Genomic DNA, 25,927 nt, shown 5'->3' on the forward strand with positions numbered 1-25,927 from the left:
TATAATTTTACCTGAAAGGTTGCAGTATATGAGTGAATTTAGCGTAAGTACCCATGTGAGAAATAAAAACCGACAACACTGATTAAGCTCGCCAGGTTGCGCTCTTGCACCTCAAGTAAGCATAGCCATGACATGATATAACACGCTGACGGCTGGGTAGCTCTACCCCTCAAGCACTGTGCTGCTGAAACACTATTAAAGACAATATTGCTCACAGGAATCAAGTCTATACTGACAAAAAATCAGGGTTATTTCACACCTTTGAACAAGTAGACAGACAGAGAAGATGTCTAGGCTTAGAAAAGCAGTTGATAAAAATATGCGTACTGCTTGCAGATTGGTTACAAGAAGACTATTATGATTTATTGAGCCAATCAGCAACATGGTAAGAATGGTGGTAGGGCTAAGAGGCTTGAGCTTAAATATTTAGAACCTGTATATTAATTGATCACTCAAATTAATATGTCAGATAATTAACCAATAAAAATGTAAGAAAGACAGTAGGTCTTAGGGGTTAAATTTAATATGCGACATGATGAAGCTAAATGAGTTGTTTGTCGCTAATATTGATTTTGAAATATAGCCAATGATAATATTTAACTTCTTTTGTATTTTATTGTTCTATGACCATAACCGTAGAACCCTAACTTCCAGTTGTGATCAGGGACAGACTTAGGTTTAAGTTTTCTACTGGCCCTGCAATAAATTTACTGGCCCAACTTTTTCAATATATTCTACTGCAAAAAGTACGTAGGCCTACATCGGCATCGCCGTAAAAAGCGGCCGTATATTTCCAACTTGCTTGCAACGCAAGGATAAGAATAAATAGACAAAAAAATCATTAAATAAAAATATGAATTACACACAGGTACAGGTGACAAGTGGAGCAGAAACTGTGTCCAATTGTGTCCATCACTGATTATATCTTGCCTCAGTCATATGACTAGTATGAGTTATATCAGGATCAAAAATCTAGTGGCACGCCGGGCCAGCATTGTTGGAAGTTTACTGGCCCGAGGCAAAATCAACTGGCCCCGGGCCACCGGGCCACTGCTTAAATCCGTCCCTGGTTGTGATCGAGGTTTCATTGAAGCTCTGAAAATGCATATACAATGATATTGAAAACTGAATTTTGATTTGGCTTGACTCATTTAGCTTGATGGCATCACATATATCATTTACAAAGACAGTTTACAGGTGGATAAAAACATGTATTAGATTTGGATGCAGTGTGAGATAAAGAATAGTTTTATAGATGAACAAATTAAAGACTACAAACAACAGCAGTTGCAAAATCACAGTATGGAACAACAACATGTATTTAGAGTGGCATGAACATTTTCCTATACAAAATTATAGAAAAAAGTTGGTGTAGCAGTTATAGTAGCTGAATCGAAACAAGTTTGAGCTCCTTCAATGTTGTTATTTGCTCTTGTGAAAAGGTCAGTTAATTTGAAATTCATCTGGACAAAGAACTGTCCTGTTGTAACCTGTATGAAATTTGGTGACTGATCCTGGCTGTGAAGGTTTATTGTAGTATGTCTAGGGTTTCTGCTCCTTAGCTGCAAGTCCCTAAGTTGTTGTTGAATTATTTATGGAATGATCGCAGTCTCAGTGGGCAGTGGCAGTCTGCAAAGTGTGTAGAGGCCTTGTGGGCTTGGCATAGCACACTTTGATATAATTATCACAGCGATTTTGTCATCAAGGATATAATATTTATGAAGATATGAATACATTATATTGAATGTGGTGGGCGAAAAATTCCACAGGTTTCGTTTATATGCTTTATTCTCAGGTATTTCCTGCCTGCTATAATGCAGGATTATTGAAGGAAAGATATTATGACACAACCAATTATAGTATAAGAACATGCAAGAATTGTGAGAGCTTATACATGCAAAAGTCAATTGACAAGTTCAGTGCATCTGGTCGCTGGAAGACTGAATCCAATCCTTAAATCAATACTCCTTGGCCCTTGAGCATCAAAGGGAAAATAAAAGAGACCATCAGTTAGAAAAGTATATTTAGCACAGCCATATTTAGAATAGGTTTGTACTGATTGCCAGTAACTGTAGCCTAAGTCGGTCAAATAGTAAGGTTTCTTTACATGTTACAATAGAATGCAGGAAGGAACCTACTTAATAGAGTCATACTTGCAGACCTAGTTTACACTGAGAGAACAGTTACTATTTCTGGGCTGGCAAATGTGTCGAGTTGGTCAATTTGGCTGAACATAAATATTAAGACCACCTCCATATACAATTTATTTTATAACTTATGTTTAGAATACTGTTTATTCTATAAAAATGCTATCTACTGATGATAGCATTCATACCTTCATTCCAAATTTCAGAAAAGCTTAAAAAAATGAATTCTTAAATTGGGATTTGGGAGACTTTTTGGTCGATCCTTATATATTTTAATGTAATTATTTCATGTAAGCTAATCCTCACTCTAACCCTAATCCTAACCCTAAGCCTAAGCCTAATCCTAATCATAACCCTAATCCTAACCATAACCATAATCCTAACCCTAATCCTAACCCTAAACTAACCCTAACCTTAACCCTAACCCTAATTTTGTGTAAAATTACATGAAGGAATAACCGACGACTTTTTTGATATTTGTGCAAATTTGCGGGTTGAGGTTGGATGTCCCCCTGTGTACAGGCTTGATAGCAATCAGGGCACATTTATTGCAGAATAATATATGTGACATGTTTGTGCAATTTTGAATAAGGGACATTGAAGGAAAAGAAGGCCACTCCCAACAAATCATGTGAACAAGTTTACTGTCAGCCTTTGGGTCAATTTTAACTGTCTGCCATAGTAACTTGTCTATCCCACTATGGACATGTAGACATGATTTGGTTGGTAAATATTAATACACACTCACTCAAACCTTGATATTATTAGTCTTGCGCATAATTACAATAAATCCTCTCTTGAGGGGAGTCACATGTCAAGGCACAGATGGTATAGCATGCAATAAAAATCCAATCACCCTCACCATCCCACGCATGCACATGCATACACACATGCAGACAAAGTGAAATGGATCAGTTTAATTGGTGTATGAAAATGCCAAACTTGTCATATTGTGACAGACTGTAATATGTAGTGAGTTGAAAGGAAGAACCACTTTGTTCATTCCTAGACACTCGGTGCCTTGTGTAAATAGTGTACCTTCATTCCTTTATTGCAATATTTTAAATATTGAAACTTGAATAATATGTTCAAACATGATACTTACTACCAGAAGTATTTTGCCAAACATAATGAGGTACACAACTATCATAAAAGAAATACCCAAGATTATAGTACTCCAAAAATCAGCAAGGTCTTCTCAAACCAGTGGATCAGAAACACAGGCCGCTCACAATGGAATTCTCTAGAAGAATATATGTGATGCGATCAAGCAAAATTTTCAGTTTATAATAGGATAGTAAAAAGCATTTACAAAGCTAGATTTTGCAGAAAACCCCATTGAAATTGAACAACCAGTTCTATAGATATAAGCAATTAAAAGAGTTTCCAAAACAACAGGAAACAACATTAACAAGAAATATTGTTTTTGTTTGGCTATATCTCAAAATCAATATTTGTGAGTTCCGACTGATTTTGCTTGATCGCATCACATATTAATCAATATAAATCTGTAAAACACTTAGCAGCTGAAAGGGAAAAAATCATACTAACTATGAAATTTAACTAACAGGTCTTGATAGTATGTCTCCAGCGATGTTTTGTATGTTATGTAATTTATATGCATTGATGTGTAATGTAAATGGGGTGAGGTTTGCACAGGCCTTGTTGACTTTCTTCTCCCCTCTCCATTTCATTTGTTTTGTTGTTAACTGTTGTCATGTCATGGACATGACATTGATTTGATTTGATTTGGATCTTTGCACCTTACAAAAATGTGCAAGTCCATTGATGCACTTTATGTTCCACATTGTGTGTTTTTAGTTTTCAGATTTTAGGTTTACTTTTCTGTTCAAAATTCTATGCACAAGGTGTATTTATGATGAAGTTTGGGATTTAAGATCAAAATGTGTGATACAACCAACATTGGTGCACTATTCTTTGCTTTAATTTCTCAATGGAGGAAGGCAGATCAATCTTTACTTGTCATTGTTTGGGATGTGTGATTTAAAGTAATTAATGGTATCAATAATATATGAATAATGAGATTTTGAAGAAATGATGTCTTCAGTAGATAGCATGATATTTGAACAATGCGGTTTTGAAGGATTGCTGTCTTCAGTAGATAGCATCAGTAGTATTTAGAAAATAAGGTTTTGAAGGGCTACTGTCTTCAGTAGATAGTATAGTATTTGGACAATGAGGTTCTGAAGGATTGCTGTCTTCAGTAGATAGCATCAGTAGTATTTTGAAAATGAGGTTTTGAAGGACTGCTTTTTCCAGTGGATAGCATAATATTTGAACAATACTGTTTTGAAGGATTGCTGTCTTCAGTAGATAGCATCAGTATTTAGAAAATAAGGTTTTGAAGGGCTACTGTCTTCAGTAGATAGTATAGTATTTGGACAATGAGGTTCTGAAGGATTGCTGTCTTCAGTAGATAGCATCAGTAGTATTTGGAAAATGAGGTTTTGAAGTACTGCAGTCTTCAGTAGATAGCATTTTAACGCACTGGCCCCAGGTATGGATGAGCAGCAGAGACCTCACGTGAGAACCTACCATCAGGAAAATTCTTCGACGACTCCCGTATGACGTCACGTCTACCACCCTGACGTCACACGATCAAGAATACAGAGCCAATTCAAAATCAGTCAGCCTAATGATGCCTCGTGGATATGACGTGATACTGTAGCCATCAAAAACTTAAGTCCAGTTGAACAGAATTATAATTTAGTCCCAACTAATTTATCTACCAGGATGATTGATAATATTCATAAATACATCATTATATTTAATTGTTTTACAGTGTATTATAGGTTTAAAGTACTATGAACCTACAACCAATACAAATGCATGTTAATATAACAATGGATCTTATATTTGTTCTTTCTTATACAGAATGATGAGATTGATCCACCTGACTTCCCTTTTGAAAAATTCTACGAATTGTACCACAAAATATGTCCCAGGACCGACATTGAGGAACTCTTCAAGCAAATGTAAGTTGGTGTATATGACCTTTGTTGCAGTGGCTGCCTGAAGACATTTGTCAAATCACATTGATGATAGACATGAAATATGGAATCCAAAATGGTGGTCGCTTGAGTCATTTTAATATAAAATGGTTTCCCAAACTACTAAGAAACCATCTTTTGCCCTCATTTCCAGAAAAGAAGCACTAATTTCCAGACTTATTTTCTGAATAATAAAATATATGTTGACAATCACTAATATTTGATGCAGATTAAATTTGTAATTTGTAATTTAACTTTGGGCAGATATTGGCCCAAAGTTAAAAGACCTTTACAAGACTCAAATAATACTTGACATGCTACTATTATGTACTTACTACAGAAAAACATAATTGTATTAATGAGTGGCTAATTTAAAGCTTTCAGTTATTTTTAAATTTGCAATTCTAAGCTTTCTTATAGGCCTATACCCAAAATAAATATTGGTTAGATTCTTTGATTGACAAATCCAAAATTACTCTCTATTTTAGACTTTCGCCATCTTGGAAACAGTGAGTAATTATAGATTTGCCAATCAAAGAATCTAAGCAATTAATCTACAATCTATTTCATGACAAAAGGAATATATTTGTTGTTGTTTATTTTCATGGTAACTGCTTGGAATTTGAAAAGCACAAAAATAAATGTAGCACAAAAATGGGATATTCTGTGTAAAATCCACACTCCCCTTATGGAAGATTTTGGAAATATCTTCCACAGGGGAGAATGAACACAAATAGGCAGCTCCATTTGAATTTCATACATTTTCTGAGAAATCTTCTACAGAGGGAGGGCAGTGGCATAGTATTTGTCGTCATATGGGGGTACCGACCTTGATTGGAAGGGCACAGGACATTTTCCGGCGATTTTCCTATGAGATTTTCTAAAATTTCAGATCGATTGGAGGGCATATGCCCCTATGACGCTACGCCACTGAGGGAGAGTGAGTTTCAAATAAGGTTGGTTAATGTGGTAATTCCATATGAAACTCATGCTCCCCATGTGGAAGATATTTCCAAAATCTTCCACAGGGGGAGTGTGAATGTTAAATGGATTAGCCCATTTATAGTCAGGTTGATGAGGCAATATCTTTGTGCTTCACTGGCTTTGTATATCTGACTCTCAAATCAAACCCAGATATAACAAATCAAGGGGGTATTATTACAACTAGGCTCCATCTGCAATAGCTGCCAGGTGTAAGATGTGTACAATATAGAATGCAGTAATGGTCAAATTTCTATAGGGCAGCTATTGCAGATAGGGCCTTCGTGCACTAACACCTCAAAATATCCTACATACATCCAGCAGGAAACAAGTGTTGTAAGATATGGCCTGAGTGTATGTATACCAACAATTCATTGCATTTTCTGATAGGCATTGATAACCTATATATATAAAGACATAAAAAAAAGAAAGTTGCCACTTGTTTGGATGGTCATAACTTTGAGCTCAATTAATTACAAGTAATACATCCAAAGGAAGCTGTAGAGAATTTTGTTGACCACAACATGATACTGCACTTGTTTTAAAAGAATTCTGAATCGCCGATAAATTAATGAGTAAATTTGGTGTGATTCAAAAAGTTGCAATGTCAATTTTGCTGTGATAAGGATATGTTTTACTGGGTATTGATCTTGCACAATGCTCCAAATTAACAAGACTACCGTCAGCATGATCAGTTTCTGATCGATGGCACACACTGAATGCTACAGACTTACAGACTTACAGACTTAATAATTCATTTCTTAATCATTCAGATTTGTTTTTACACAAATTTTGTACCATACTGTAGGGTGCACAATAGTAATAAATTTCCCTATACTTTGTGTACAAAATGGCCTCTATTCAAATGGCTCTACCTACCTTACGAAGCGACTCAATTTTTCAAACTGATGTTTTCCTGACTGACAAACAAACAAGCAAGTAAACAAACTAAATTAAATATATTGGTGACCATTGAATTTTCGAGCTACCGAACCACGAATGCAATACACTTTTTTCACCCAATTTTCAAAATAGAAGCACTTGTGATTTTACCTAGAAGCAGCCGGTTTTAGAAATACATGAAAAATCTGAATAAAAGCCCAGAATCTTTTCCAATCTTGGCAGATGCTTAGATTCAAGCCTACATTTATTACCTGGCACAAATTTTTCCAAAAATCTGCACAATTTTTTTGTTTTTTTATATTGATTTATAGGTGGGTAACTTTTACCGAAATGTAAAAACACCATAAATCAGGACTGAATCCCACAAGAGACATTATTTGGTGATGTGAAATCTTCACGGACTTCCATATGTTTGATTTTATAATTTCCTAAGAGTTTTAATACTAATTAACATTATATAACTTCACTTTGAGTGACCGATCACAAGTTGACATTTTTGGGACCAAATTCAACTTGGCGCCACATTCAAATAATGTGCTATCTACTGTAGATAGCACATGTAATGGAACAAATTAAAATCAATTTATTTTGACAATGTTGATCCCCATCTGTAGGCCTATAATGTCTGAGACATGAAATTAATTTGGTAATGCACCCAAACAAACAACCATAAAGGCTGCTGGAGCTCATGACACGGGCCCTGGATCAGGTAAACTTACCTTATGTGTGTGTAGAAGGGGGTGGGGGGGTAGGCAGGCTAAACTTATGACAGACAGCAAGACAGACACACAGATATGACAGAAGCAGGGAAAACATGACCACAAAGCAATGCATGAATTATACAAGTGTTGAATTACATGGGTCTTTGATCATGTTGGTGAAATCATAAGCTTAGCATACCCATCACCCCCCGATCCAGGCAGTTTCATAACAGTGCCACCATACCGATGTTTTCTCCATCTCCAATTTGGATGCCTGTGTCATGATTAAGCTTAGCCTACCCTCTCCCACACACACACACCCACCCACAAAGGTAAGCTTACCTGTTCAGGTATTGACCTAACAGTGCATCTATAGGCCTACTGATATTTCTCCAAGTCTCCAATTTCGGGCCATGTCTCACCTTAGCACTGCTAGCCTAGTAAATGTTGCTTTTTTCTGCAATTTTAGCTATAAATTGTATGAATTACAATCAAAAACACCTCATCAGTCAATATGCAAATGCTAATCAAAACTTGTTTGGCACAAGTCTAACTTGCTGAATCAAAACGTCTTCCATATAGGCTCACACACGTACTCTCCCTTGAGGGTGCACAATAGTAATAAATTTCCCTATACTTTGTGTACAAAATGGCCTCTATTCAAATGGCTCTACCTACCTTACGAAGCGACTCAATTTTTCAAACTGATGTTTTCCTGACTGACAAACAAACAAGCAAGTAAACAAACTAAATTAAATATATTGGTGACCATTGAATTTTCGAGCTACCGAACCACGAATGCAATACACTTTTTTCACCCAATTTTCAAAATAGAAGCACTTGTGATTTTACCTAGAAGCAGCCGGTTTTAGAAATACATGAAAAATCTGAATAAAAGCCCAGAATCTTTTCCAATCTTGGCAGATGCTTAGATTCAAGCCTACATTTATTACCTGGCACAAATTTTTCCAAAAATCTGCACAATTTTTTTGGTTTTCAATATTGATTTATAGGTGGGTAACTTTTACCGAAATGTAAAAACACCGCAAATCAGGACTGAATCCCACAAGAGACATTATTTGGTGATGTGAAATCTTCACGGACTTCCATATGTTTGATTTTATAATTTCCTAAGAGTTTTAATACTAATTAACATTATATAACTTCACTTTGAGTGACCGATCACAAGTTGACATTTTTGGGACCAAATTCAACTTGGCGCCACATTCAAATAATGTGCTATCTACTGTAGATAGCACATGTAATGGAACAAATTAAAATCAATTTATTTTGACAATGTTGATCCCCATCTGTAGGCCTATAATGTCTGAGACATGAAATTAATTTGGTAATGCACCCAAACAAACAACCATAAAGGCTGCTGGAGCTCATGACACGGGCCCTGGATCAGGTAAACTTACCTTATGTGTGTGTGTGTGGGGGGGGGGGTAGGCAGGCTAAACTTATGACAGACAGCAAGACAGACACACAGATATGACAGAAGCAGGGAAAACATGACCACAAAGCAATGCATGAATTATACAAGTGTTGAATTACATGGGTCTTTGATCATGTTGGTGAAATCATAAGCTTAGCATACCCATCACCCCCCCCCCCCCCCGATCCAGGCAGTTTCATAACAGTGCCACCATACCGATGTTTTCTCCATCTCCAATTTGGATGCCTGTCATGATTAAGCTTAGCCTACCCTCTCCCACACACACACACCCACCCACAAAAGGTAAGCTTACCTGTTCAGGTATTGACCTAACAGTGCATCTATAGGCCTACTGATATTTCTCCAAGTCTCCAATTTCGGGCCATGTCTCACCTTAGCACTGCTAGCCTAGTAAATGTTGCTTTTTTCTGCAATTTTAGCTATAAATTGTATGAATTACAATCAAAAACACCTCATCAGTCAATATGCAAATGCTAATCAAAACTTGTTTGGCACAAGTCTAACTTGCTGAATCAAAACGTCTTCCATATAGGCTCACACGCACGTACTCTCCCTTGAGGGTGCACAATAGTAATAAATTTCCCTATACTTTGTGTACAAAATGGCCTCTATTCAAATGGCTCTACCTACCTTACGAAGCGACTCAATTTTTCAAACTGATGTTTTCCTGACTGACAAACAAACAAGCAAGTAAACAAACTAAATTAAATATATTGGTGACCATTGAATTTTCGAGCTACCGAACCACAAATGCAATACACTTTTTTCACCCAATTTTCAAAATAGAAGCACTTGTGATTTTACCTAGAAGCAGCCGGTTTTAGAAATACATGAAAAATCTGAATAAAAGCCCAGAATCTTTTCCAATCTTGGCAGATGCTTAGATTCAAGCCTACATTTATTACCTGGCACAAATTTTTCCAAAAATCTGCACAATTTTTTTGGTTTTAATATTGATTTATAGGTGGGTAACTTTTACCGAAATGTAAAAACACCGCAAATCAGCACGGAATCCCACAAGAGACATTATTTGGTGATGTGAAATCTGTAGCTAATGAAATTCTCCTTACATTCATATTTTAAGTGAGTGTTTTCAGCAATATGACTGACCATCCAATCAAGTGAGGACTTTCTTTTTTTTGATGTGTTTACAGAGGGAAAGCTTAACATTAATACATCCAGCGGCAAAAGCATCTGTGTGGTGTGAATGTGTTTCTCTAGTGAAGGATTATTGATGGGTGCGGGGAGATGTGGCTAATTTTACACTCATTTTCTTCCCTTGTTGCACTGTTACAGCAACATGTAGCCTACATGATAATGCTCTGCGTTCTAGCCAGAGGCTTCAACACAAAAAGTGCCAAGTTTTTATATATTTTATCAAAATATCAACAGCTATTTCAAGAACCACTGAACCAATACTAGGCCTGTTTGTACTCATCTCAATGTATTTTTCATGCAGATTCCAAATATGGTCATGAGAATTTACAAATCTGAAATTTTTGATTAAAAAAAAATTTGAAACAGACGATTGAATCAGCCAATCAGAACCCCACTTCCGTGTTTACACTCTGCACACTCTCAAAATGTAAAAAACTGTTGTTCTTCTCTGCCACAAACTGTAACCATCAATCAATTCAAGGAATCCATGCAAAAATTATCTATATTTTTTTGAACAAGAATCTTATTTTAAAATAGTGTTATTATTTTGGTAGGCTTCTATTTAGTGTCTACATTTCCAAGTAATGTGTAATAAACATGCAGTTTCCATGGTGATATCATTATATTTTCATGGCCAACATTTATATAATTAAAGATGAACACTCGCAGCTGAAACATAATGTTGTTTGTACTGGTATGGCTACACATTAAAGCAGGGCATACAAATGGTATTTATGCAGTTTTAGGTACAATTGTTGCAACTGTTTTTGTATAATCAAAATGTATCTCAAAATACCCACTTGTTGTCGATAATTCTTATTCTTCTCTTGTATATTTTTAATTCAGAAAGCAAGTTTAACATTTTGATGGAATCAGTTGTTATAAATCCATTGATGTGACTCTCAATCATCAATACATCCATCCAAAGGTCTATCAGCAATGAAGCAAATACACCATGTCCAATAATGTCTACATGCTTCCTTCCTGCTAGCCAGCTACAAATTCATCAAAATTTAGCCATCATAATTTTTTAACTGCCATCAGTTTGAAACCTTGTTTGTATTAGAATCACTAATAGAGGGTTTCTTGTATAAGTACACATGGATAGAATATTGATTCAATTTTCAAATTTATTTGATGAAGGTTTGAAAAGGATGACTTGAGTGTGAACATTTTATTCCGTCAGAAATTGTGTGTGTAAATAGCAGACTGCTTGTTCACTCAGTATCCATATACAGGGATGGATGGAAAGGAAAGTCTAGCAAGAAACCCAATGCTATATGTTTGATTTCCTTGACAATCGTGACGTAAATAATTGTTTCTAAAAATCGAAGATGTTCACTCAGTGTGCAAATAATAGTGATCTAATTACATTCAAATTGTTTCAAGGGATAGAAGATTATATGTTGGTGGTGAATGTGGAATAGGAATATAAAATGTGGATATATAGAGAGAGAAGTGATAGAGAGATAGGCAGTGGGAATATGCACAAATTGGGAATGAATTGTATATGTACATAAGTGAGGAGATATTCTGTTTATAATAAAAGAAATTATGGCAAATTTGTTTTAAAAAGGTTACAAAAATGTTTTTCCTACTCATTTTTGGAAAATTAAAGTAAAAAATACTGTATTTTCACATTGGTTTTATTTGAATGTTGCGAATCCGATGAAAATTAAAGACATGCAAAATGTTCAATAAATTTGCTTCAAATTACTTAATATGTTTATGCCAATATATTGGCTCATACAGTGTTTCTAAATGGGCTATTCCAGTTGAAATACATACACCCTATGGATGACATGACCTTAATCTCCCACACAGGGGTATAGATTTCAAATTGAGTTAACCATTAAGGTACCCCCATTTGAAATTCACACTGCCTGTGTAGAAGATTAAGGTCATGTCTTCCATACAGGTATATGGATTTCAACTGGAACATCCCTGGGCATTTGTCCAAAGTGACCGCTCTCCCAAAACTGCTGTGAAACAGACAGTTTACAGCTACGGTCAAAATAACAATGTGCTTATATCCCGGCTTATATGTGACATGGTCAAGGGGAATGAGTTGGATGTCGCTAATATTGTTTTTGAGATATTGGCAAAAACAGTGTTCAAATTCAAATTCTTTTGTTTTATATTGTTTTCAGTCATTCATAAATTGCTCATAAATTGGTAACCAGATGTTCAATTTTGATGGAGCATTTGTAAACTACCAGAAAATGATGTAAAAAGCCTCTGATTGAAATTTGTCAACTCATTCCCCTTGATCATGTCACCTATGCTTTAATATATATATTCCTTTTGTGTATAGGTCAATGTAAGAAAGCTGAGAATTGCAAATTAAAAACAAGTGAAACAGCTCAAAATTGATTGCATATATATGTCCACTTTTTACAGTAAATGATGACAGTTGACTATCATGGTGATAGTTTTTGTTGTATTGTGTAGTTCTTCAGGATGAATATGATTTTATAATTATTGATATAAATGTACAACCTTTAGAAGCTTATAGTGTCCATAATGTTTGTTTTTTTTAATATTTTTTAAATAATTTTATATTGTCCAAATTTATTATTTTTATAAAATAAAAAAATAACCTGGTGAGTGCAGTTGAAAGTTTTATTCTTTTTACTTCTTGTTTACTACCTGCACGTATGAACTTACACAACTGTATATTTTTATATTGTTTTTTTCACACCAATGGCAATAATAAATGACACCTGTCAATGTTTAATTAACAATTGTAATTAATATGATCATCTCTCTCTTCATTTTCACAGAAAACAAAGCAAAAATCCAGAAGATGGTCTGACGATAGAAGAGCTAATTGAATTCCTAAATGACAAACAGCGAGACCCTAGGCTAAATGAAATCCTATTCCCACATTTCAATTCAGAAAGAGTCAAACAAATAATCAAAGCATATGAGACTGACCAGAAATTAATAGAAAAACGTAAGTATATATTTGATATAGTGTACAGATTCAATAAATCAGTGAATTCATTAGTTGATGATGGGCTATTCTAGTTGAAATCCACACCACTCCATGGCAGACATGACCTTAATCTCCTGAATGGGTGACTGCATTTGAAATCTACACTCCCTATGTGAGGGATTAAGGTCATGTCTTCATAGGGGGTGTATGGATTTCAACTGGAATAGTCCAATGATAATAGTAAGTTTTCACTTTCATATAAGCCATATGAAGACACAAAACAAAATTGAATTTGAAGAGATATATCCAATAATTTGAATTTGAGATTCGGCAAATAGTCAAGTATTCTGTCGGTCCGTGTCACATCACTTCCGGTTGATGATGTTCGAGTGAAAACAAGTCCCTGATGCGATTTTTGTTGATGATTTCTGTCATTGGTGTTATGTAAATTTCGATCGCAAATAGTCAGTGGAATCAAACAACCGTTTCTAAGTCTTAAGAGTGAAAGAAACTTACTTGATTTACCGTTTATATACTGACAAACTTAAATTAAATTCCATGGTCGAGTGTCGTTTTTTTTCCGAAATTGAATGCCACTCCAGCAACATCGCTATGTAGCCTCCTTCACAGCCGGTTTCTGTTGTTCACAACAAACCGTGAGCCACATGCAGTTTGGGCCCGAGACTAGAGATAGCCCGGATGTTCGACCGACAGAATAAAAGAAAATAATTTGGAAATTATTGATCAAAAATGTACGTTGAAATTAAATTAAAGCCTGAGTGATTACTAAGGAAGAACACATTCATATTAATTACTCCAGCATTAATTAATTAGCACAAGCAAATTAATGAGAGAAATTTCATGAGATTAGTGGTATAATATTTCTCCTATGTTTGTTTTAAGAAAGTTATTTGGAATCTGTATCAAAATAACTTTATAGTAAACATGTTAAATTCAGTAGGGAAATGAGTGCAATCAGCTTAACAGCCAAGGTCCTTGGTTCAAATCCTGCTTTAGTTTTTATCATTGTTTTGCATAAATAATTACAGTATATTATCTAATGGCTGCTCTCATCTGATGAATGCCCCCAACCACTTTTTGCAACAACAACAAAGCGGCTTTTATATAATACCATTACATGAGCAAACCTCACCTCGGTGCAAACAAAATGTTTTAACAATTTTTGAAATTTGCATGCTATCTTGTGTAAGTAAGCTTACCACGGTCGACACGTGATAGGTAATTGCTGAAAATGACATCGCAAACCCAGGAGTGAACCCATAGTTGTTGATCTTAAGTTCATAGTTTGTAATTTTGGTATGATTTTTAAGCCTTCCTAACTATTTTTTTCGGGAATTATGATTGTAAAAAAGACCTAATAAATGCTGCCCTTTTGAAAAAGTCACGCCCACGCCCCTGGGAGCGTTTATTAGACAATATCGGTATGATAATGTTTTGCTTCAAATTGCTTGCCTTTGTACAGACCAGCTTGGCATCGATGGCCTGTGTAGATATTTGATGTCAGATGAGAATGCACCGGTATTCTTAGACCGTCTGGAGCTGTATCAAGATATGGACCAACCTCTTTCACATTACTTCATCAGTTCCTCCCATAACACATACCTAACAGGGAGGCAGTTTGGTGGCAAGTCATCGGTAGAGATGTACAGACAAGTATTACTCAGTGGTTGCAGGTCAGTCTAATCTACTACAAGTAAATTAAGTAATTCTTGGCCAAGCTGGAACATGTGTGTTGCGTCCATGTAGTGTACTAAGCGTGTACGCAATGTAAGGCGCATGTATGCTTTCTCCTGTACCACGCTATATGCGCGTGTATTTATTGCGGAGCCACTAGCATTCATAATGTTTGAGTTTGGCCAAGAATTACTTAATTTACCTGTAGTACTATGCAGTGACTTAGAACCAAAGAATACCAACTCCACCATGTTTGTGTGTCGCTCATGGAGGGCAAATAGTGTACCTCCCAATGAGGTAGAACCAAAGAGTGCCAACTCCACCATGTTTGTGTGTTGCTCATAGAGGGCAAATTGTGTACCTCCCAATGAGGTAGAACCAAAGAGTGCCAACTCCCATGTTTGTGTGTTGCTCATGGAGGGCAAATAGTGTACCTCCCAATGAGGTAGAACCAAAGAGTGCCAACTCCACCATGTTTGTGTGTCGCTCATGGAGGGCAAATAGTGTACCTCCCAATGAGTTAGAACCAAAGAGTACCAACTCCACCATGTTTGTGTGTTGCTCATTGAGGGCAAATAGTGTACCTCCCAATGAGGTAGAACCAAAGAGTACCAACTCCACCATGTTTGTGTGTTGCTCATGGAGGGCAAATAGTGTACCTCCCAATGAGTTAGAACCAAAGAGTGCCAACTCCACCATGTTTGTGTGTTGCTCATGGAGGGCAAAATACCATACCTCCAGATTATTTCGCTATACTTTGAATAGAAGTGGGTGGGGTTGTTTGCATTCTGTGTGGTGCTGAAAATGTGCACTAAACACTGCATATGCAAAACCTTGTAATGATCAAACTTAAATACGCCAATTGTCATTTAGTATGCCGAAGGTACACTATTTGTCCTCTATGAGTGCCGAACCAATATGGCGGATTTACCATAGCGTTACACACAGGGCAATATTGAGTTGATACTCTTAGGTATATGTAGATTTAAGGATCCAATCAGTAATGTATTAGACTGCATTGCATTGGTGTTTGGCGATGCGAGTGTAGACTGCAGACCCACCTTGGTGCAGTCCCTGTTCTCTGGAAATATTGGTTAATTAACTCCAAAACGGAGTACATCTTTGTGATAATTGTTCTTTATTTAAGAAGAAAATTCATAAAAATCAATCTTGCTTTATCATATTTTTAGATTTTTGATATTTTTCACAATTCTGATTATTACATGTATGCAATAACCCTGTGAAAACAAGGCCTAATTTGTTACAAAATGTGAGATTTTAATAAAATATAGAGATCCCAAGATTTGCCATTATGCATTCATGATGTAGATGCTGGAAAGAAATGGTTATTTGCTTTAATTTTACCACATTAAAAGGGAACACATTTGATATTACTAATTTTTTTCAGAGCAATTACTGATATATGAAACTTGTATTCATTCTTTGATGAATTGTAGGTGTGTGGAGCTTGACTGTTGGGATGGACGGTCAGAAGATCAGGAACCAATCATAACACATGGTCTTGCTATGTGTACAGATATATTTGTCAAGGTAGGGACAAGGGTCACAAAGGGGTTTCAGTTTATTTCATCCATCCATTTATATTATATGACTGAAATATGAAGAGCAGTAGATGAGGATGCCACTAAATGCACAGTGTGAGGTTGTGGCACCCTATACATAAGGTTTCAATTATACAATAATGTTAGGGAACAAACCAAAAGATCGATGACGTCCTATAAACGAAACTAGTTTCGTTTAGGGGGGAGGGGGTAAAAATACTTGATTACGTTTGTAAAAACATCGGTCTGAAGAAATGTCATTATTATTATTATGTCAAAATTTTCAACATTTCTTTATTACGTTTCTGGCAGGGAGGGAGGGGGTCGGCTGAGAAACGAAACTAGTTACGTTTATAGGACGTCATTGATCTTTTGGTTTGTTCCCTTAAGTATAGCAAAACAAATTTCATACATTAAGAAAAACAAAACAAAACAAAAAACCCCACAAAAAACAAGCCTTGTAAGTAGAGACATTACAAGATAATTATAATTATAAATGTAAAATTCAACAAAATTATACAATGCATTAATAATAAACATTTTTATAACCAGTAGGCATATCTAGAATAATAAGACATTAACCAACCTAACGGTATTGGATATACAACTTTGAAAACAAGCATTTAATTTTGCACATGCATGCCTAAATCCAACCTTTACATTTGAAATTGTGAAAATGTTATTATTAGTACCTAGAAAGTAAATGATAATTATTCTATAATGATAATGATATTAAAGAATGATATCATTCATAACATGAAACAGAACATATTTTAGGCCTAACATTTCAGTGGGATTTTGAGAAAAATCTTATACCCATTTTGACAGGATGAAATGGGAGATGAGACTGTCAATCTGGTAACACCCATTAAATATCCAAGTACAATATATGTTATACTTTTAATGTTTAATGACAGTAATGTCTTATTTATTTTGTTTACAGGAAGTAATTCAAGCAATCCGGGACACAGCATTTGTCACCTCTGACTACCCTGTTATCCTATCATTTGAAAACCACTGTACAAAATACCAACAATATAAATTAGCCAAATACTGTGAAGATATACTTGGGGAATTTCTACTAAAAGAACCTCTTCCGGACCACTTGGTAAGTATTTGTTGTTCTACTTTGTGTGCACATAGATCTGTTCATCATAGATTAAAGAAGAAGTACATATAGGGTAACAACAGGCAAAGAAGTGCTTGTATGCAATGATAATATCACATTCATGTGGGCCAATCATTCTAAACGTCTATGTCTAACAGATCACACACACAGTGTTGCATGCCTACCACAGAGCTGTATAAATGGTTTATTTACATTTCTATGATGTCTATGCATTTACAAGGAAGATGCCAAGACTGCACTTTGTATAATACAGCATAACAGGTGAAGAGTGGAAGGATTCGTAAGGACTTGGCCACTTCGTGTATTTTTAGTCGATATGGTGTTAACATACGCATCATACACATATTGGAATACACATCATTTTGTGGTGACACATTTATACACCATTATTATATACTTCAAATTTGGTTGTTTTTTACCCAGCCTTCCACTCTTCTAGATGAATTGGACTATTCCAGCTAAGATCCATACACCCCTGTGGAATGCATGATCTTAATCTTCCACACATTTGAAATGTACACCCCCTGTGTGGGAGATTAAGGTCACATCTTCCATAGAGGTTGTGCATATGACATATCATCCCGTAAATATGGCGGACTACTCAAATGCATTCAACAAAAGCATGATTGCATCTACCGCGACAGTTCGTCTCACACACATAACAAATGCACTACGATCAAATAGGTTGATGACAACATATGATTGAATGGACTGCACTGCGCCATGATTACGGGGAAGGAAACCGGTTCAAATCCTTTGTTTGGAGCCAATCGATAAAAGCATGCAGGGCCTCTATAGGAGGTGTATGGATTTCAACTGGAATAGTCGATAGGAAATAAGCATCATTGAGTACAAAGTTAGGACAAAGCTTTGTATATGGGAAAACATGATTGACATCCATTTTTTAATTTTATTTTTTCTATCATTACAGCTGGAAAAGGGTAGTCCGTTGCCAACACCCAACAAACTCAAAAGGAAAATCTTAATAAAAAACAAGAGGCTCAAACCTGAAGTAGAAAAAAGTAAGTATTGTGTTAATTACCTATTAACAAATTGATAGAGTATCCTACAAGGTATACAGCAGTGTACAGAAGAACATATATTTAACATGATCAAGGGGAATGAGTAAATGTATCTTGTCAAATTCACATATTATCGGTATAGACATAAATGAGTGTATTCTGGTCACTCAGTCTATCTGAACAGAAATAGGCCAAAACCACTAATTGATAATAGCCCCTCTTGGCCAGATTCACAGCAATCTCTGGCACATTTTTATGGTCAAATGTTCTGCACAGTCAACTTTGTCAAAGGGTAACTGTTAATTGGTCAGTGCCTCAAGGGATTCTTGGGGAGTTGTGATTGGCCATTCACATTAGGATTCTCACCTCTATTGATTGGCTTCTAAGAACTATTTTCATTAGCTATATCATGTATTGAGCCAATCAGAGACATATTAAGAATAGTCAGTAGTGCTGAAGGGGATTAAGCTTAAATATCTAAGACATCTCCTTAAGAAAGACAGTAGTGCTTGTGGAGTTAAATTGTAGACAGTGAAACAGAGACTAATTCCTGGCTTCAAATCTGGCTCTTTCTTTGATTACAGGGCAGTTAGAAATGATTAAGTTGGGTACCGGCGAATGTGACATAATAGAAGATGAGGATGGAGAAGATGAACCTGAATCAGGTATGTTACCATGGCAACCAAACCCTGTATCTTTGTTACACTAGTATTTTATTGGTATTAGTATTATGTAATTGATTTGGAAGGCCTGATTATATCTGCTTTTTTAAAGATAAAAGTTGAAAGGGAAAATTTAGTTAAATTGGGCATCATTAAATTTTTGCATAATTCAGATATTAAATTAGCATAATAGACACAATAAAGTATATGACTGTAATAATTGTTCCATGAATGTGCCTTATTATGAACTTGAAATAATACTAGTAGACCCCCATCCATTCATTTATTCATCCTGATCGTACTGCAGTTTGGTTTTAGGATTGTGTAGTTTTAGATATAATTATTTAATTGTCCTTATTTTTGATCCATACGTAGTTTACCCCTCAATTTTGCTCATAATTTTGTTATCCAACTTGTTTCCTACAAAGTTTTCCTACAAAGTTACATTGTGTTGAGACAAATAATTAAGTCTTTTCCCTTAACTCCCTGTCTCCCAAAATGGGCTATTCCAGTTGAAATCCATACACCTGCTATGGAAAGCATAACCTTAATCTCCCACAGAGGGAGTGTAGATTTCAAATGGGGTCACCCATTCAGGTTACTCCCATTTGAAATTCACTCTCCCTGTGTGAGAGATTCAGGTTATGTCTTCCATATTGGGTATATGGATTTCAACTGGAATACCCCAGTGTTTACATCATATGGCCAGATTGTCCTGGTTTTTTCTACATGATTCATTTTGTTACATTTTTATGTTGATACATGCCATGTTTTGTTCTCATTTTTTATTTTCCTTGTAATCACTATATATATATAACAAATGTAGTTTTTGTAGCGTGAATTTATTCAAAACTTGGTCTTCCTAGTGTGTGTGTGTGATTGACTTATTTGCTCTTAAAATAACACCTTATTAATTGCCCCTTCACAAAGAATACTAGAGTTTTAGGCTGGTTCAATTGTGTTAACTTTGGAATTGACCATTGCCCAACCTTACCACTAACCCTAAAACCTCCTTAAATTGAAGCTTAACATTCAAAATTGAAATTAATATTTAATCCAAATTTTGTAGTATTCAGTACTAACACACATTCACAAAAGCACTATATGCTTTACTTAGTTTTATGTGTTTATCTGCGTTTTTGTTCATTTATTCAATTTATTCAATTACTGATTGATTTTTTTATGTTTTAATGTGCCTTTTTTATATTATAAGTTCTGATTAATCTTCTAATTAATTCAGGGCTGCAAACAAACAAGACTAATCATGTGACTTATCATGTGATATGAATATCATGTGACTTAAAAGATTGGAAGGAAAGTGCCAAGCAGACTCAGGGGGTGACCTCCCTAGAGAGTTACGGGAGTTACAAAGAAATAAATATTTGTAGGAGTGCACATAGGTGTTCCAATGATTATACATATGTATTTATATCAGTCTCAAATTGTTTTATATGCATCGTGATAAACCCACTCACCTTTTGTACCTTATAATAGCTGCCCATTGTACATTTTGACCATTTCTGCATTCTATATTGTATACATCTACATATATTACAGCAGGCAGCTATTGCAGGTAGGGCCTTCTGGTCCTAAACCCCCGATATCTTGTAAGAAAAACACAAATGTCAAAGGGTTTCTCCATATTCTTTGAAATCATTCCCGAGTGTTTCTTTCTGTGTATTTCACCTATACTGTTAACATCTATTAATAGTGTTACCTAATTGTTTTCTTACATATTATCATATACATAACATTCAAAATATTGTCTTAGCAAAACTAGTATATAAGGTTTGCAGCCCAGAATAAAAATGAACTCTAGTGTGAAACTCATTCAGTTATTCTGTGTCACTTGCTGCTGTATGGTAAACATTATTTCAGGTCCTCAAACCATCTTGCATTTCAACAGTTGTTAAAATCTAGAATTTTAGTTCTCATTTGGTTAAATGAGCCTTGAGAGTGCCTCATCTTGTGGTGGAGATATTCAGATTTCAGCCCTGGCAATGTAGGGCGTATGCAACAAAAAGGTAAAATCTGGCTTCCCTGATGAACTCTAATCTCCAAATGACTTGGGTCTTAATCAAAATGAGAAAACTAACCTTGATGATATACGGCCATACTATCTAAACATTTGGCTTAGATGAACACATTGAGACTAGAGGATGCAGGACTTGGTTCCATGTACGTCATATAGGAAAGCAGGTGACACGCCCTTAGACAGAATTAAGCAATAGGTATATAGAAATCACTGTCAATTTATCCTCCAGAATTGCTGATATTTTCACATTGGTTATTTTGTTTATACTGGAAAATGTAGTAAACAAGAAGACGCTGGGTAAATTGTTAGTATATTTTCATTAATCATTTAAATGGTTAGTGCAAATATAATGAGATTTTGTCATAGATATAACATTAGCCAATTTTAGTGTAAAGTTAAATTCATTAGGAACACTCATAAAGTTTTGAGATGTTCTTTTTGCTCTTAAAAAGAACTAGTGTATATTCTCTAATAAACTCTAATGAACACTCCTACCATTCTTGTCAACCAACTTGTCCTAAATTATCCATTAAAAAAACCCTCTCTAATGAACGCCTCCTTTCAAAAATATTTGTTAGAGAATATATGGTATAGGATTGCCAGTTTCTTTCCTAGGTTATCTCACATTTATTAAAAAATTTAACCAAGAAAATATTAATATAGCAAAACTGTTTCTAAATTGTTTTTAGTGCAACGTTAAAATCTGGTATGCCTGTCATACACCCTGTGATTATGTTGAGAATAGTGCATACATGTACAAAGCACAGCTCATGGGTGGCATAGACCAAAAGATAACAAATGGGATATAGATCATATGCAAAGGTATAACAGGGACTAACAATGTTAGTTTTGTTACTAAACTTTTCAGATTTATGAACTATATCAGGTCACCAAATATTTTGTATTATGATTAAAATGTTACAAATGTATCATGTGTGTTGACATGAAATAAGAAATCTCTATAAAGTGTATGAAGTTAGTAAATGCTACCATACTCCCATATTAGTGTTAAGTATGCATTACACAACCACGCCAACCAATCAAACGACCAACCCATAGAGTACAAGTATACGGGTTACTAGAACACTAGTTCTTTCAGTGGGAGTTGGACTATTCTCATCATGGCTCTTGATTTAGTTTAGTTCAGTTCAGTTCTAGACTGACACATAGAGTATAATTAGACAAGGACCTCACTTCTTTCACAGGCAGTTGGACTATTCTCATCAAAGCCTTTGGCTTAGTTCAGTTCAGTTCAGTTCTAGACTGACCCATAGAATAAAATTAGACAAGGACCTCAGTTCTCATCAAAGCCTTTGGCTTAGTTTAGTTCAGTCCTGTTAATTGTTTATAATTTCACTCATAAAACCCTGAAGTAATTAATCCAGAAATAGCTATGACTGGAAAGTTGGATTCAGCAATAAGAACAAAACTCCATTTTGACTTCAAAACCATTTCTCCCCAAGCCAGGAAAAAAATATTGTATTTGATGAGAAAGATAACATACTTTAAATGAGCTGTGAATCAATTATGTGAAACTAATTGTAAGCATCTGGTAGGAAAATAAAATTTATGTGTTATTTTCTTCCCAGGTAAGTATTATCATCATTGCAATATTGATTACAACAATAGACATAATTAAGGTAATCATTAAAGATAATTGTAGTGATAATAATACTGATTACAATATACAATTACCATAATTTATGTCTGACCAAGAAATGAAGAAAATCATTTGGTTTGTTTAAAAACTCGTAATAATTCTTTGTGAGAATTAATTTGGTCAGCCTTTAAACAAGTCTTTGCATTTATGCCTGCAAAACAAGCAGAAAATGTTTCTAAAAAATGACTGCTCCTGAAAATTAACATTAACATAAGTGAGGTCTTACTTACGGATTATGATTGAAATTGTATTGAAATTTCTATTGTAAAAGTAATGGCACCATTGACACAAAAAAGGTTGGGAAAAGTACTTCAATTTTAAAAATTAGTAGTGCATAATATGCATTGCCTAGATTGCAATCAGTGGGATATTCTCAGTTCAAAGGTATGGATAGCTTGCATTCATACTTCAGGTACGGTATGGTCAGCTCAGGTACACTTACTGGGTATAGACGGCTGGCATACATACCGGGGTACCTCAGGTACAGTCAACCTGTGTATGGACAGCTTGTATGCACAATCTGGCATAAATAATTTGGATGTTAATGGCATAGCATCCAAATGCCCAAACCTGTTTATTAACTCTGTATCATCGTCAAAAGCTAAGGTGTTAATATAGGCTCAGGACTTCTGATGAGTTAGACAGTAAAGATACATCTATTCTAAGACAAACAGTCACTATCTACTTGCATATTATTTGTTTTGAAGGTATTGGAATAGAGGGAGTCAGCCTATACATTGGCATATTGCTCTAATCTGGATTTGTAGCCATTAAAGATGAGAATAGGCCCACTTGTTGTTAGTGCATACTTGATTGGTACAATGGGCTGTTCCATTGGAAATCTGTCATGTCCCTGTGTCTTCCACAGAGGGAGTATGTTTTTCAAATAGAATTGGCTAGGGTTCATTATTTTGAAACCCATACTCCCTATGTATATGACTTTACCTATATTTTATACAACTGGAGTGAGTATTTCAAATGGAAGTTACCCAATTGTCTATTGTGTTTGAAACCCATACTCCCTCTGTCTAAGACTAGCTAAACCTTCTACTGGGGAGTGTAGATTTCAAATGGATTAGCTCATTAGCACCGTTGATACACATTAGATGTCATGATATAACTAAACCAAGTACTTTTTGTTGTGTACTCACTTCTATATACAATCTAGACAGCGAATCCGATACTGAGCCACCACCTGAGATCAAAGCGGCTCTCTCCGCACATCAGGCTAGAGTTCCTATTCCTACCACTACTGTCTCTGCCAAGCGACCGTTTCCTAGGCAATTTCCACCAATGCAGGGTACTGTTCTATTTTCATTGTTGTCCATCTGAAAAGCATCTTGTTGATATTATATAAGTATTATGATTTGATATCAAGTGTTACCATGGTGATGGGTGATACATTTTGTCAATCTCATCCATTTTGTTCTTCATATTTTGCATAATGATTTTTGCATAATTAGTGGAATGCTCATCTGACTGACTATTGCATACCACTTTGTTTCACAGGCCATTATGTAGCTTAAGTGGAGCTTAACTTATATCTCTCTTCACATATTGTCAAAATCTTGTCAAGCTGAATCAGCCTAAATGAAAGAACATGAGTTTGTTTTTTTAGGTATCAGATACATCCTAGAATAAGTATCAGTTATTTACCATTTCAGGGGATTAGTGAAAGAAAGCCCTATCCGCAAAAGCTGCCCTATAGACATTTGACCATTTCTGCATTCTCTATTGTACACACATGACACTAGGCAGCTATTGCAGAAAGGACAATCTTACATTAACCCCTTGATTTATGCATGAGTGGAGGCAGGTATAGTGGTTAATGATTCCTTTGTTAATTTGCCATCTTTAGTTGGTATTCTGCAAACTTTAACAGCTAGCTAGTTATTAGTTTTGGACACTTGAAATGAGCATAAAGAGGGCTCCTGGACGAGCTTCAGAGTGATTTGTGATTTATTAAATCATGAGAAGAGGAAAGTGAAATACAATACAGGAAAATATTACTCATTTTGAAATAGTTTTCTTTGAGTTATTGAGTCATGTAATGTTATATCATGAGCCCTAAAATCAAAACATGATTTATTTCTGTTTTTCACCACAAATGATGATGAAAGTTGTGCATAATACCTTCTAATAAGTCTTGACCCACCTTGACCCGGTGCTGTGCATAGCTGATATGTTTTAGACCGTTTGGGCTTTTGATGTCGCCAACCTATCCCTACCATACCAATGCAATTATTTCAACAGTTTCTACCAATCAGTCTGTAATCCATTGGTTGTTCTTCCCTTCTCTCATCTTTGCTTGCCTGTTTTCTCTTGTTGCTCTCTCTCTCTCCTTGAACTCACATTTCTTTTCTCTCCCACCCAGTGGGCTATTCCAGTTGAAATCCATACACACCCTATGGAAGACATGACCTTAATCTCCCACAGAGGGGGGTGTAGATTTCAAATGGAGACACCTATTCAGGTAACTCCATGTGAAATTCATGTCTTCCATATGGGGTGTATGAATTTGAGCTGGAATAGCCCCATATCACACAACCTGTTATGAATAGTAGCTATTCACTATAGCTCACATATGAGTATTAATTGCATTTTTTAGCTGGCGAGTCAGTGCAGACATTTTGTGGCAAAAAAGACAAAATCAAGAGGAGTTATCAATATGCCTTGTATAAATGTCTTGTTTCCATAGTAACAAAATGTCAACATTGTTTAATTCCACATTTTTTCTGTGATGAGAAAGTGATCTTTAGGAAACTAAGTGTACAATATGTTGATAATTTAAATGATGTGCCACAGATCACATCATAGACAGGCCATGATTTTTTTATTATTTTATTATTTTCCTCATCCATTTT

At 35.4% G+C, this 25,927-nt stretch overlaps 1 protein-coding gene across 5 annotated transcripts in view; it reads left to right on the forward strand.

Moving 5' to 3' along the window:
• Positions 1 to 25,927, forward strand: part of LOC140152430 (1-phosphatidylinositol 4,5-bisphosphate phosphodiesterase beta-4-like) — a 184,642-nt gene that overhangs the window by 116,842 nt on the left and 41,873 nt on the right. For 4 of the 5 annotated variants that reach the window (XM_072174738.1, XM_072174739.1, XM_072174741.1 and 1 more), the window contains 8 exons: positions 5,043 to 5,143; positions 13,144 to 13,316; positions 14,782 to 14,992; positions 16,451 to 16,544; positions 17,499 to 17,663; positions 18,616 to 18,706; positions 19,291 to 19,371; positions 24,232 to 24,363. In XM_072174738.1, coding sequence (XP_072030839.1) covers positions 5,043 to 5,143; positions 13,144 to 13,316; positions 14,782 to 14,992; positions 16,451 to 16,544; positions 17,499 to 17,663; positions 18,616 to 18,706; positions 19,291 to 19,371; positions 24,232 to 24,363 — 1,048 coding nt within the window. The remainder of the gene's footprint in view (positions 1 to 5,042; positions 5,144 to 13,143; positions 13,317 to 14,781; positions 14,993 to 16,450; positions 16,545 to 17,498; positions 17,664 to 18,615; positions 18,707 to 19,290; positions 19,372 to 24,231; positions 24,364 to 25,927) is intronic. The other variant, XM_072174740.1, reaches the window with a different exon arrangement.

Source organism: Amphiura filiformis, chromosome 5, assembly GCF_039555335.1.
Source record: "Amphiura filiformis chromosome 5, Afil_fr2py, whole genome shotgun sequence".
Lineage (NCBI taxonomy): Eukaryota > Metazoa > Echinodermata > Ophiuroidea > Amphilepidida > Amphiuridae > Amphiura > Amphiura filiformis.